Here is a 13,184-nt window from a genome sequence, read left to right as displayed (position 1 = left end):
TAAAGCTGCATGCTGTGAAGCTATGTATCAACCTTTCATCACGCTCCCTCTGTAAAAGCCAGATTTTAGCAGTGGGTAGAGGCATTGAGCAGGTGCTATCTGCTCCCCAGGTTGCACGAGCTACAAAAGCGGTCATTACTAAGGGTCCAATACTCCTAGCTCTCAATACTTCTAGAAAATGTTGCTCTTGTAGATTAATAATGTGACACTTCCACACAGCAAGCACACATAATACAGACTACAGCCATTCTGGAGAACAGACCTACTTAATACAACACTGCAAGCTCACACCCAGAAAACAGCCTGAGCTTACAAGCCAGACCCAATTTGGAAAAAACCCAACTATTTAACATGTTTTAATTGACTATACTGCTTGGGTTTAGGTTCATGGGACAATGGTGCATGGGCCAACAAGAGCCAGCTGAAAAAACTAGTTATCTGATATTTTCCTGTAACTGGCAGCTTCGAAGCCCAATCTCTTCCCCAGCTGAGCTGAAACCACTTAGAGAAGCACAGCTTCAATCCGAGTTTCACCTCACTCCTTACCCCCAAAAGAACAATTGTTTATACCAACCCTCTGCACATCTCCAGAGATTAAAGATTTGATGTCCTCCCCACAAACTAGCTTAGTGTTGATATTATGGGCTGAAGGCTGACCTCAGAGCATTGCCCTGCAGCCCCAGGAGGATCTGAGAACAGTAGCCCTTTGTACCCAGAGCTGTCTCCTCTCCCTTACAGGAGTCAGCCTGGCTTGCCATAGTCAGGATAATGACAGTTTACAGTTGCCATGAGCAGATGCACAAGTCAAAGCTTGGGCATGTTTGCAGTGACTCATGTTTAACACTAGTTCTCAAGTTTACAGCAACTACAATCAATTTAAAGGTTCACTTTTGACACTGCTTTAGCCACACTTCAACTTGAGCAGACTGCACCAGCACAGCCAGGAAGATGTGCTAATACACAAGGCCAGCCCCTCTAACATAACAAAGTCAAGTCACTTAAATCTCAAAGACATTCAGTTAACACATCTAAGACATTTCAGGCCAAAACAATAGTTTATTTTGTTTTCAGCAACATCTCAACCATCAAAAAAATAAACTCTAACACAGATGGATGGAAGACTTCTCTACAGTGTAACTAAGTGGGCTCTGACCCCAGGGGTTTGAATTGGAGTGACATTTTATTATTCATCCAATAAGTTAGGAACCATGAGAATAAAGTGCTTTATTTCTGAGCTGGTATGAGGTCATCAATGGACTGGCCTTTTTCAAGGCGTTTTTCCATTTCAATGAGCAGCTTCACACCATCCACCACCATCTGCACCAGCTCCACCTCAGAGAAGCCAAGACGATCAGCATTGGAGACATCAAACACCCCTCCAACAGCAGCTGTGTCCACACCACCTGGAGCAAGAGATGTTGTTAGTACACTGACCACTGCTAGCACAGGTAAGCCTACCTTTCTTCCCTCACCAGCTTGAGGTGGGAACACAGCAAGACAGTTCTCTACAAGCTGCTAGTGCTGCCTCCTCCTACATGCAGGGAGATAAAGCTGCACGTGACTGCCTACATGAGCCACAGAGCATGCCACAAAGCCAGCTCTTTATTCTCATAACCCATGAGCATCAAATCTGTGGTCAGAAGTAACTACTGTAGCTATTTCCTAGCCAGAAGTTAAATCAGCATTCCCATCCCTTCTTATAACAGCTGCCATCTGATCCACCTTATCTGATGCTCAGAATATCAGATAGCACACAGCTAAATAGCCAGATACAGTAAGGTATAAGTAGAGCACTGCCATCCCCATCCCCTCAAGCTAGGATTTGAAGGTTTCATTCTCTCCATGTGCTTAAAAAGGTCCTTTTTGGATGGTCTAACAGCTACTGCAAACCAAGACATGGCTCTAGCTATAGCCAGGCTTTTGCTGGTGTCCTAGGGCAGCCTGACTAGGGCATCACTGTATCACCACCTCTCACCTGTGCCTCGTTTCTGCAGCCGAAGCCTCTTCAGGACTTCTCCAAACTTCTCATGTTTCCCAAGGTTTGGTAGCTTGATGTGCACACCTGCACGGAGCCCTGTTCCAAGGTTGGATGGGCAGGTCAGGATGTAGCCCAAGTGTGGATTCCACATGAACTCGTAGTTTTTGGACTTGAAGAGAGTTTCTATCTATAAATAGAATGGATGTTTAGAGATTGTTCTCTGCCTGAAGGATGTAGGTCGTCCATTAGCACTCATTTACAGCTTCAGTTACATAGCAACAGCCACAACAGTTTGAACAGCTATTTAAGTCAGTCACATAAGCCCCCTCCACTTGGAAAAAAGGGCCACCAACGAGGGGCTTTTAAGGGCTTTAATCTTGCTCCTAGCAGTGAGACAGGCTAAGTTTAAGCTACACTACAAAATCTGAAGTCATTATCTGTTGGAAAGCTTGATTTAGTACATGTCAAGCTGGCATGTGTCTTAGGATTATGGAAGAGGCTGCTAATACTCAAGTTCATATCAAGACCAGAAGCAGAGAAAGGCATACAAGCCTAGAAGCTTCAGCCCAGGTCTGTCCATCCACATTCAAGCAATTTCTCCTTCCACCCAGGGTGTCTCAATGCTTGATTTATAGAACCATGTAGAAATCCTTTAGGTACAGTTTAGACACTTGGATAAGGATGCCACATCAGAAGACATATTCTAGATTTCATAGCCACAATGCTTTGCCTGTATAGGCGTTTCAGACCCCTCGCAGCTCTGGAACTCATCAGGGTGTTCCCAGAGACCCAAGCTGTGAAGCATAACCATGCAGGACTCAAGATGGGGCTTGAAAGAGTTTGAATTCTCAGCTCTAACCAGAGAAACACGTACCATTTGAGCCTATGGTTCAGCCATTATTGGTTTACCTGTGTTAGTCCAGTACAGAAGCGGGTAAATACTTCCTTCATGTTGCCACCTTTCTGCATGGAAATAACTCTAAGGTGATCCTCCTCATTGATCCAAACAAGGAAGGTCTTGTTATCATTGTGCCTAGGAGACAAGGCAAACAACTTGCTGTCTGTCCCACCTGACGTTTTCAAGATAATTGTAATAGCACCAAATTACTCATCATTGTAGTTTGAGATGCTCACTTAGTTGCTTCTTCAAAGAAACGAATCTTACTACTTTTGTCCATGCAGGACCTAAGAGTTAAGCTAGTAGTTTTTACCCTGCTCTTTTCAAGAGGTAGTTTGAATTGGCCTGTACCTACACAGGTGAGAATGAGTAATAACATGCTATTAGCCAGTCTTACAGTATCAAACTCTAAAATCCAGTCCTAGCTCACTTGTGGCCTGAGTTTACAAATTTAAGAGATTTCATCTGTCCAGCAGAGTTTGCAGCAGGGTGATCAGCACAGACTTCGAGGCAGCCTTGTGCAGTGATGTTCATAATGACACTATGTTGACAAAATACAAAACCTTTTATCAGAATTTTGTCAGATTCTGTTAAACTGCACTTTGTACCTTATCAGAAAACTAAGTTGAGTTTTCACTGTCAATTTTAGATCAAGGCTCTTCAGAGATGCTATAAAAACCTCTGAACACCAGTGGGCCCCTCTTGTCCTAGCTGGCAGCAAGTACTATTGTCAATATTTATCATGCTGATAATTTCTCAGCTTGATTAGGATCAAAAGTTAACTAGTACCTGAGGAAAGTTATTTATGCAGACAACACTGAGTCTTTACACTTCAAGCCTGTAGATTAGTCATACTCGGATGACAGCGCTATCTAGTGCTGGCAAACTGCAGGTAGATGATGCAATCTTAAAGGTGACCTACAGAAACAAAGCTTGCTTCCTCTGGGTTGTACTGAAGCAGCTACAGTAATAAGACTGGAGTATTCCAGTTGATAAAAACCTAGCCCTTGGCTTACAAGGGAGCAAGTTAATTACGCTGCAGAAGCTCCTGAGATACAGGGTTTTATATAGGCGACCTACATCTGACAAGCAGAATCCTTCCATTGCACACCTCTGCATCAGTCAACTTGTGTCACCAAGTCTCTGGGAGCAGTGGGGGAATCTTATCACTAGTACAAGTAAAGCCGTACTAGTCCAGCATCAGTGAGTTTCTGCAAGCAGAAGTGATGAGACTACAAGCGAGCAACCATGCATCCAGCGTCAAGTCTGAGCTAAGCCAACGCTGTGGTTTGTTACCACAAGTTACTCTAAGGTCCTGGGACAAGAGCCAAATGTAGTGGCACATCTACTCCTTTAGAAGTGATCTACTTTCATAAACTGCTTTAATTATTGTTCGGTGCTTCACTAACCTGTGCTGGATGGGTAGGCTCTGGTTACAGGCTAGCCAAGCTGACTCGTTCCTACCAACCCAATGTGGTGCATGGTTAACACTTGTCCAAATTCTACTGGTTTAGATGCAACTTCCCCAGAGGAAACCACGCAAGTTTCTCATTAGATTCAGTAATATCAGTTCAGAAGCTGCCATTTTGTCCAACAGTTTGGGCCACAACCAACTCTGCAAGATCTTTTTGCAGAGACTTTGCACAAGTCCTCCCTTTCAGGAATACTCACCAGATACCCCTGGCATCAGGCCAATCCCGTGCCATCCCAGATGCCAACAGAAGAGGAGAAACTGGCTTGTCAAACAAGAAGTGATCATCAATCAGCTGCTGCTGCTCTGCATCAGTCATGTTCCTCAGAGCATAGTACTTCCCCTTGAGATCACCTTCCAGACTACCCAGAGCTGAAAGAGAGTCACTTTTAGGATGGGACCAAAGATGCTAGACATTCCCAGCACTTCAGAGACCACACACAAAGCATGGCAATGTCTGATCTGCTGGGTTTGGTTCCTCCCTCGCTTTCATCTGCAATGGCAATGCCCTTGCAGCATGACAGAACTTAAGGCAGTATCAGATGATTCGTCTGCACCTTCCAGGCTTATACAAGTAGCCTTTGTTCCCTTAATATGCAGTATAGAATCATTTCTTGTGCACTTAACTGCACAAGCAGACTGATTTCTTCCAAGGAGAATCAAGGTCATGAACATAACAAACAGTATTATTCTAGTCAAGGACTGTTACCCTGCCCTTGAGAGGTTTTGGAACAACTCCACTCTCAGTCTCCAGACCTGCACCTTGAGTGTATCCTTTCCTCTCATTAATAGAGTTGGGAGGCAACAGAAAAAACCTGCAGCTGAGGAGTTGCACTGAAAACTCAGGCTTACTCTACTCTACTTGCACATTTGAAGCAAGACAACACCTCTAAGCAAGCTGAACATTAATGTAAGTCAATTAAAAGCAGCCACAAAATACTGCAACTATGACTCAATCCCTGAAGTTTCTACATACCTGTTACATTTCAGGTTTGAGCCATGATGAACCAACCTCTTTCCCCCCCCACACACACAGAGAAGCTTTCAAGATCAGCAAAGGTCAACTTAATGCAGTCAGACTTCCCTCTGACATGTGCTCTTGCTCTCAGCTACACACTGAAATGCTGATGCAGCTGTAATGCAATGAGCATTTTTTGGGGAAGGCTCCATGTTCAAACTAAGTCTTGAGGGAGGCTGCTTTTGCCAACTGCCTCCATTTTCAAATTGTGAAGAACACCTCTTGCACAAAGGACGTAAGTAGTTTCCCTGATGCACACAGTTCTCACTTTACCTTCAACAGAGAGCTTTTCGATAGCCCGCCTCTCTCCTCGACTACAGTGCGGGGGAAGACAGAATCCACGGATGCTTCTACCAGTTCTGACACGGGAACTTAGCACGTAATTGGGATCCAGGTCATCACCTCCCTACAAGATTAGGAAACCAGTGAGTACAACCCTGTTTCCAAGACACTTACCCTAAATACATGTAGCTCCCATGCATTTAAGCATGCACCTTATAGTTGAGATATTGACTACTTGGCCTGTAAGCCAGTGTCTTACTTCAGGACTGTTTCCTTCAGCATTAGCTCAAGTACCTGTGTAATGCAACCCTTGTTTTGAGGCTAAGGCTGTGGCTACTAAGTAGTGCTAGAAGACAGGGATACCATCAGACCCATCAGTTTTATGTCCATTTCAGACTGTGGTCTGGGCTTCTGTTACCCCTTCAAATCTGCAATCTAGAGGCATCAACATGAGGCAAAGCCTTGTTTAGGTAGGTGCTTAATCTTGCAAATGAGAATTATTCACTACTGTCATCCAAAGTATCTTTATTTATTTTCAAGATGATCTATGGCTAGCCAATCAACATGGCATTAGGAATTCTTAAGAGTCTACGGTAATATTTGAAATCCATAAGATGCTCAGAAATCCTTACTCCTAGCCATAACAACATCCATTCTATAGTATGACACCACAAGGTGATATTTAAGATCCAAGATCAGACAGTTGAAAGCATTAAGTTTTATGACAGTCCTTGACTCCTAGGACTGTGTTGTTTAGCTTGACTACAGTTTGTGGAAATACACGTTGAACATGTTTGGCATGAGCCGTGTTGCAGCAGCACATGAAGCTCCTGCTGCACGCCAGCTGGACTGACATCCTACAGCAGGAAGTTCTTAAGTCTGATTGCACTGGACACACAGCCTGTGGGTCTGTGCTGGGTGAAAGTGAGGGGACAGAGCCTGAGCAATCACTTTAGAAAGCTGCCAACAACTTTACCCAGTTCTCAGACCAGTAGGCATCAGTAATTGATCAAAAGTTTGTACCTGCAGGTTATCAGCATTCAGGTCAGTCTTGTGCTCATCAGTTGGTTTGTAGCCACCATGCCGGTCTTCAATAACTGGATCAAAGAGTTCCTTAAACACATCATAGGATTCTTCATCACCAGCTACGCATCCTACTGTCATTATGAAGGGATGGCCTGGAGTGGTAATAAAGTCAGAAGAGCTAAGTTTGGGTGATGTTTGGCTGTACTCCAGCGCAGCACTAACCAGGCAAGTTCTTTAGTGGTAGGTCTAGTCACTTAAATGCATTCTTACATAAAAACATTTGGAGAAACCCTACATTTTACACTTCATCCGGTTAGGCAAATGCAGTGCTATGGAAACCCATAGCTGTTGCCATTAAACCAGGCTTACTTGTCAAGCTTGGTTTAGGACAAATTTGCACAGCACATCCAATTTCACTAGCTAATTTAGACCAATAGATAGAACTTTAAGTCTAAACAATCATGCTTTGCTGTAAGCAAGCATGCTTCATTTTTCATTTGTTCTGCTACAGACAGAGCTGTATTTCTGTAGTCTGCTCATAAATACCACCTCCACAAGATTAGTTTTAAGTCACCATATTCAAAAGCACCAGTTACTTCAGCTGGCTCACACAGAATATTCTCAACACATTTTACCAGGATTATCAACCCCAGTCTGAATGACATCATCCAGGGTGAAGCCACTGGGCGTGACTCTGTCTCTCAGTTTCTTGTATAAATCCAGGGTTAGAACTTTGGCCATGTGGTTGTTGTGGGTGCTCAGGTCCGGGTACTCCTCATCAGGAGGCAGTCTCTGATTATTTAGTTGGGCCATTTTGATATTGCTAGAGTAAAAATAAATACTGTAATGTTAACATATAAACACATCTGCTCCCCCTTTTTTCATAGAAGTGCTAGACAACATCACATAACCAGTTTGGAATAGGAATAGACCAGAACAGCCAGGTAAGCCCACATAACATCAGGGCTGGGGGGTTTCCCCCCCCCCCCCCCGGGTTGTGTTATAATTAGAATGCATTTGGTTTGGCTTTTTTTTTGTTCAGATTGAAAGTATTTAGCAGAGCAGTTACATAATTGAAGTGTCTGGGAATTGATATGTCAGATCACAGCAAGGAACATGGCTTGATAGAACAAGGCCACTTTTAACACAGCCATGCATTTAGAGCCATCTCTAATGCTTTATGAGATTTGCCTCTCAGCAGCTCAAGAGCCTTGGGTGCCACTGCCAAGCAGCACTTCCAGTAAGGAGGGAGAACAGATCGTTATACAGATCTAACGGTCCCCGGCCGTTACCTGGGTTGTCAACCCCAGTCTGGATGACATCATCCAGCGTAAATCCACTGGAAGTCTGTTTATCCCTCAACTTCTTGTACAGGTCCAGGGTCAGCACCTTGGCCATATGATTGTTGTGAACGCTCAGGTCAGGGAACTCATCATCAGCAGAGTGCTTCATCTTCAGGAGGTTGTGGCTGTTTGAGAAGGGCATGTCTGACCCTACTGCAGTCACTAGGGGAGAAAGAGGGGAAGCCTTTCACTGGGGGCTTGGCAGGCCTCCGAACCACCCAGGGTGGGAAGCCAGACACCCAGCAAGGTCACCTTGGCTGGTGTTCCACCCGTGCCTTTTACACCTTTGCTGCTACAACATCTTCTACAAGGGCCAGGAAGGAGGAAAGAAAAAAGTTCTTCACCTCCACCAGCCTTGCCCCATCCTTAAACATCCCAGCGCAAGGGCAAGGGCTCTCCCCCGCTCCTCCGGGGCACCGCCCGGGTGAAGGGACGCGCCCAAGGTCGCACGAAGTGGCCTTGGCAAGGCCGGGCAGACCCCGCCGGCGGCTCCGGGGGAGGAGAGCGTCCAGGCCGCCGCGGGGCTGGGGGCGGGGTGGTGCTCGGCCCCGCCGGGACCCCGGGCCGGGCGGCAGGTGAGCAGGGCGGCACCGCCATGCTCTCGGTGGGCGGTTGCGCCTCCTCCCGCCGCTGCCGGGCGGGGGGGATCCGCTGCGCGCCGGCCCGAGGAGCGACAGAGACCGGCGCCCTCCCCGCCCGCGGAACCCCGGCTGCTCTCCGAGTTGGGAGCGGAGGGGTGGGAAGCATCCAACAAGCCATTATACAACAGACGGCTCCCTCGGGGGACCTGGCTGGGGCGAGCATATGTAACTACCCTGCTAAATACCGGGTTAATCTGGTTTTAGAGCGGGGCTCGCTCCAGCTGGGGGCAAGCCCGGTAAGCACCTGCGCCGTGTCCCGCTGGAGCGCCGCGCCACGTCCCCCGCTCCGGCTGCGCGCCAGGCGCCCCTGCCCCTCACTGTCCCCCGCCGTACCCGCAGCCCCACTCCCCCTCCTCAGCCAGACCGGCTCCACCCCACACAGTGGAAAAAAAAAAAAAATTACAAAAAAAAAATCTTATTTCAAAGCTGCAGGACGGCTCGGCTGCCCCGGGACTTACCGAGGGCTCCGCAGCTAAAGCAAGGACCTCCGCGCCCGCTCAAGCGCCCCGCTGCTGCCTTAACCGGAGTGGAGCCCCAGTGCTACCGCCGCGCCTCTTTTATATAGAGCAGGACCCGCTGTCCCATTGGCCGCTATTTATAGCCCATTCATTCCATTGGGCCAGGTGCGGGAGGGCGGGGCGAGCGCGCTGTCGCTGGCCGGACCCAGGCTTGCCGCCATTTTGCTTGGCCTCGGGGAGGCAGGGCGGTGGGGGGCGCGGCGGGGTTCATGGAACCCTGCGGGGGCTGCGCCTTGCAGCGGGGAGGCAATGGCGGCCTCGGTGACTTCATTAAACACGTAAATGTGCGCATAAACTCATCCCCACATTCCATTGGCCAAGGGTTGTCCGCAGGTGGCGGTGCCATCGCACACCAACACGGCACATGGCCTATTGGCGTTCAGCCTTCGCGCCTTGGTTGAGGATTCAGTAACGGGTGTAATAATCCACCACATAAAAATGAGGGGTTTGTAGCACCAGGGTCGGTATGCCCCCGGTGGTGTGAGTGGTCAACTGCCCCGGAGCTGGCATGGCAGGAGCCTCTGGTACGGCCATGTGCTCAGCCGCTGAGCCCAAGAGCAGGAGGGGAAGGACCTGCCACCCGCCCTGTGCCTCCCCTCCAGCACCTGCAAGGCTGCGGGCCCGTTTCACAGTTTAATTTGAAAGGAATTTTTTAAAAAGTGGTTGTGTGAAGCACTGAGAGTCTCCTGCTCTTGTTATGCACGAAAAAGTTTTGTTGCCAAGAGGCTGATTTCCCACTGACGGCAGAAGCAGGCAGGCTGGGATTTGAACCAGCTCAAGCTCACCTGAAATTCATGAACTAGTGACTTCCATTGGTCTCTGTAGGAATAAGCAGGGTTTGTCCCAAAGCTAAGATGCAGCCGAGAATCCCATTGTTTGCAGAAATAAATATACTAACAACGTGAATGGCTATCTTGATCTGACTTTCACCTTTACATAATAGTTTATCTTTCTCTGACGTGTGTTTCTCACAGCAGAACCCACATTTATCCTCCTGTCCAAACAGAGAGCATACTCACTCATGTGAACGCGGATCTGAGTCGCAAAGTTGCTTTGTTTGACGCGAGCTGTGAATGTCAGGAGCCATCAGGAGAAACTCTTTCCCCACCACAATTCTTTCAGCACCACAACCAGTACCCTCACCGCGACGAAAAGTGGACGCACTTTACAGAACTGCTTAGGATTTGAAAAAAAATTTTTAAGAAATACATATATATGTACAGACATAGGGGAAATTATTACAAAATAAAAAGCATAGATTGCTTCAAACAAAAATGTGTTATGTTTGGCTGCCATCCAGATTTCCAAGTTATTCCAGGTTTGATGGACGGAGATGTGAGTACACAGCTCTCCAGTAGAAGCCAAGGGCTCGGCGTTTGTGCAAGTCTGGTCTCTTATCTCCCAGGTGAAGGGACGATCAAAGAACAAATCCTCTCTCGAGGTCTCCTCTGCCTTTTTAACCTCACAAAAATTTTCCCCTATGTTTTACTAGTTTCACACGACAATTATGCTTAAGAATAGTGTAAGTTGCAAATAACGCCATTGCTAAGAAAGTATTAAATGAATGTAAGTGTAAAATCGTACCCAGAGTCCTCAAAATAAATGTTGTATCTCCTGATGACTTCACTTGTAAACATAGTTTTGATTGTGGATTTTTTTTTTTATGTAAAACACTCTGGTTTTATTTTTAGTTTAGAACAACAGAAATAAAACTAAGGGCATTTTCTTACATTACCCCATGTTTTTGTGGTGTTTTTCTTCACACACACTCACACACACACAAAAGGTGTATCAGGGTAGGTACTGAAGGCTCCTGTCTTACTCCATAATCTATTGCCACACAGAGAAGCAATCAACTATTCTGTATTATAATTGTTCTGTAGATTCGTGGAGTCAAGGTCACCTCAAAAACCAAAATCCAAGGATCCATTTCTATTCATTGGATACATTCTTTCCCTCCCAGTCTTGCCAAACAGGGAATACCAGTCACTATAGTTATTATAAATGTTCTCAATGTGCCATTCATTATAGCACTTCTGACACAGACAGACACCTCTTCTTCACAAAAGAAGAGGTCTTTTCTGTCTGAAAAGACATGGAAAGAGTGTCATGGGCGGAAAACAACCAAAATATATCCAATTTACGTGTTTAATAAACAGTGCACTCTGTACCCCCTTTTCCTCACCATTATTTGACAAATTTCTAGCATGCAGTAAGTCAGAAGTGGCTATTACCTCACTGCGTTTTATTCAGACAGCATTTTAAGATTTGCTGAAAGCTGTGTGTAAATTGGATCCTACCTTTGTTACAGCATCCCGTCCCAGCTTCCCTAGTGACTTAATTATAGATGCTGCGCAGTGTGTCAACAGCCTCTGATCAACCGTTTTATCTAGCTCATCTGCTGAGAGAATACTTTCTTTGGATGAGCCTGTACGGCCTGTTAGACTGTGATAAAGGCACTGATATGTACTTTCTGTGCTGGGATGACACCTTAGTCCATCCTGACTTATACACTAGGTTGCCATTCTGCAGCTCAGGATGGAAAGGTGGGGTGATTACTCCAAAGATCTCTGCACTGAGCTTTAACAATGAAGAATTAAGGGAAGTTAATCATGAACCATGCAGCTAACTTCCTAAGAGGCTTAATTATACATGTTGTGCTGTGTACAACTGCAAGAGGAGATGGGTGTTAGCTAGTGAACGCATCTTCTGAAATTACTTGCATGAACATAAGATGAACCTGAAGAATTAGGGGATAAACATCTTGAAAATCTAGAAGAATATTCCAAATTAAGAAACAGCAAGACAAAGTGGTTTGCTACATGCAGCTGAATTGTTTTCAATCCCTAACTGACAACTGAACAGCACTTGAAAATGAAACATAACACTCATGTTTCAGTAGATTAAAGGAACTGGCTATAGCTGCATCTGCTTAACTTCCCAAATGAAATTTCTCTTCCCATTTACATTTATCGCCTAAAATATATTTGCCTAGTTATTATCCTCAGTGTATTTTTTTACACTGCTTAGGCAGTCTGTTCAAAATTACTGATCGTTTCCATTGAGCTGAGTGCCTGTGGAAACTAGGAGTTGCTGAGTGTCTTCATCTTGCATACAGTCAGGCCCACAGCGATCTGAACAGCAGCTCATCATGGGAAAGAAAGGACATAAGAACATAAACAATGACAAATCTAACCAATGACACTAAAAATTACAGAAAAAAAACCCAAGGTAGGTACAAATATAAAAGCACACTAGAGCCATGATTGCCAGTCAGAAAAACAGCTGAGTAGGAGTTCGCAGTTTAATAAACCTCTGAAACTGCATACATTATGTTTAGATTAGATGGAGGAGAGTTTCATAACTAAATAACAAAGACTACTGCAATTATGATATGGGCAGGTCAATAGCATAACAAAAAATATGCTATCACTGAAGGTAATGGGAAAAAATTCCCTTATACTTGATGGAATCACATTCATTAAAAAAATCGCAAATTGTCATCTAAACGGCTCTCCATTATTGTGTTCTTGGTTGTGGAAGGATGACTTTTTCTCCACTATTGTGCATTACATGTTACTGGTGAACGCAGCACTGTACAGAGCGTTATGTGATTTAGCCGGGACTGTTACCTGCGTGTCCAGGGTGATTCACATGATCTCCGCTCTGCCCATACGCCTCCCACACCAGGTGGCCTGGGCTTGTTGCTAGCAGAAGATGAGGCGATACTCTCTCCTCCTTTGCTCCTCCTTGCCTCCTGACTAAATCCCCCATACCGCCAGGGCATGCCTGGCTCTCCACATCACTTCAATCCTAAACACAAGACAGTAGTAGGAGTCAGTACCATGCTATTTGGGGTTTAGATAACGATTCCGCTGCTTCTGAGCCCACATTCTGGTTTCTCCTACAGCCTTACGAAACCCATATGAAGAGGTTGGATGGCCTCGAGCTGCCTTTCCCCCAAACAAGCTCCGCTGGGGGAAGGCAGGCAGAGCTTTCTGGAAGCCAC

The 13,184-nt window shown here is 45.9% G+C and overlaps 1 protein-coding gene across 2 annotated transcripts; it reads right to left on the bottom strand.

Annotated features, from left to right (window-relative positions):
- Nucleotides 1-1,036: 1,036 nt before the first annotated feature.
- Nucleotides 1,037-9,217, bottom strand: CKB (creatine kinase B). 2 transcript variants are annotated; one of them, XM_075753470.1, is made up of 8 exons: nt 9,116-9,217; nt 7,309-7,496; nt 6,671-6,825; nt 5,639-5,771; nt 4,548-4,719; nt 2,888-3,011; nt 1,976-2,165; nt 1,037-1,403 (listed from the first exon to the last, which is right to left on the bottom strand). In XM_075753470.1, the coding sequence occupies exons 2-8, from the start codon at nt 7,484-7,486 to the stop codon at nt 1,225-1,227; spliced, it is 1,131 nt and encodes a 376-aa protein (XP_075609585.1). In that variant the 5' UTR covers nt 7,487-7,496; nt 9,116-9,217; the 3' UTR covers nt 1,037-1,224. The 2 variants fall into 2 exon arrangements, with proteins under 2 accessions (XP_075609585.1, XP_075609584.1); XM_075753469.1 differs by lacking the exon at nt 7,309-7,496 and adding an exon at nt 7,966-8,178 and having other exon boundaries at nt 9,116-9,216.
- Nucleotides 9,218-13,184: the final 3,967 nt, after the last annotated feature.

This window comes from Balearica regulorum, chromosome 5 (assembly GCF_011004875.1).
Source record: "Balearica regulorum gibbericeps isolate bBalReg1 chromosome 5, bBalReg1.pri, whole genome shotgun sequence".
Classification (NCBI taxonomy): Eukaryota; Metazoa; Chordata; class Aves; order Gruiformes; family Gruidae; genus Balearica; species Balearica regulorum.
This window is presented reverse-complemented; position numbering and strand designations above follow the sequence as displayed.

Excerpts from the sequence above, each read along its gene's own strand:
- CKB (XM_075753469.1), bottom strand. The coding sequence starts at position 8,158 with ATGCCCTTCTCAAACAGCCACAACCTCCTGAAGATGAAGCACTCTGCT. Across the intron at positions 4,720-5,638 it reads CGAAAAGCTCTCTGTTGAAG|CTCTGGGTAGTCTGGAAGGT; the intron begins GTAAAGTGAGAA and ends ACTCTCTTTCAG. Across the intron at positions 1,404-1,975 it reads GCTGCAGAAACGAGGCACAG|GTGGTGTGGACACAGCTGCT; the intron begins GTGAGAGGTGGT and ends CTCTTGCTCCAG.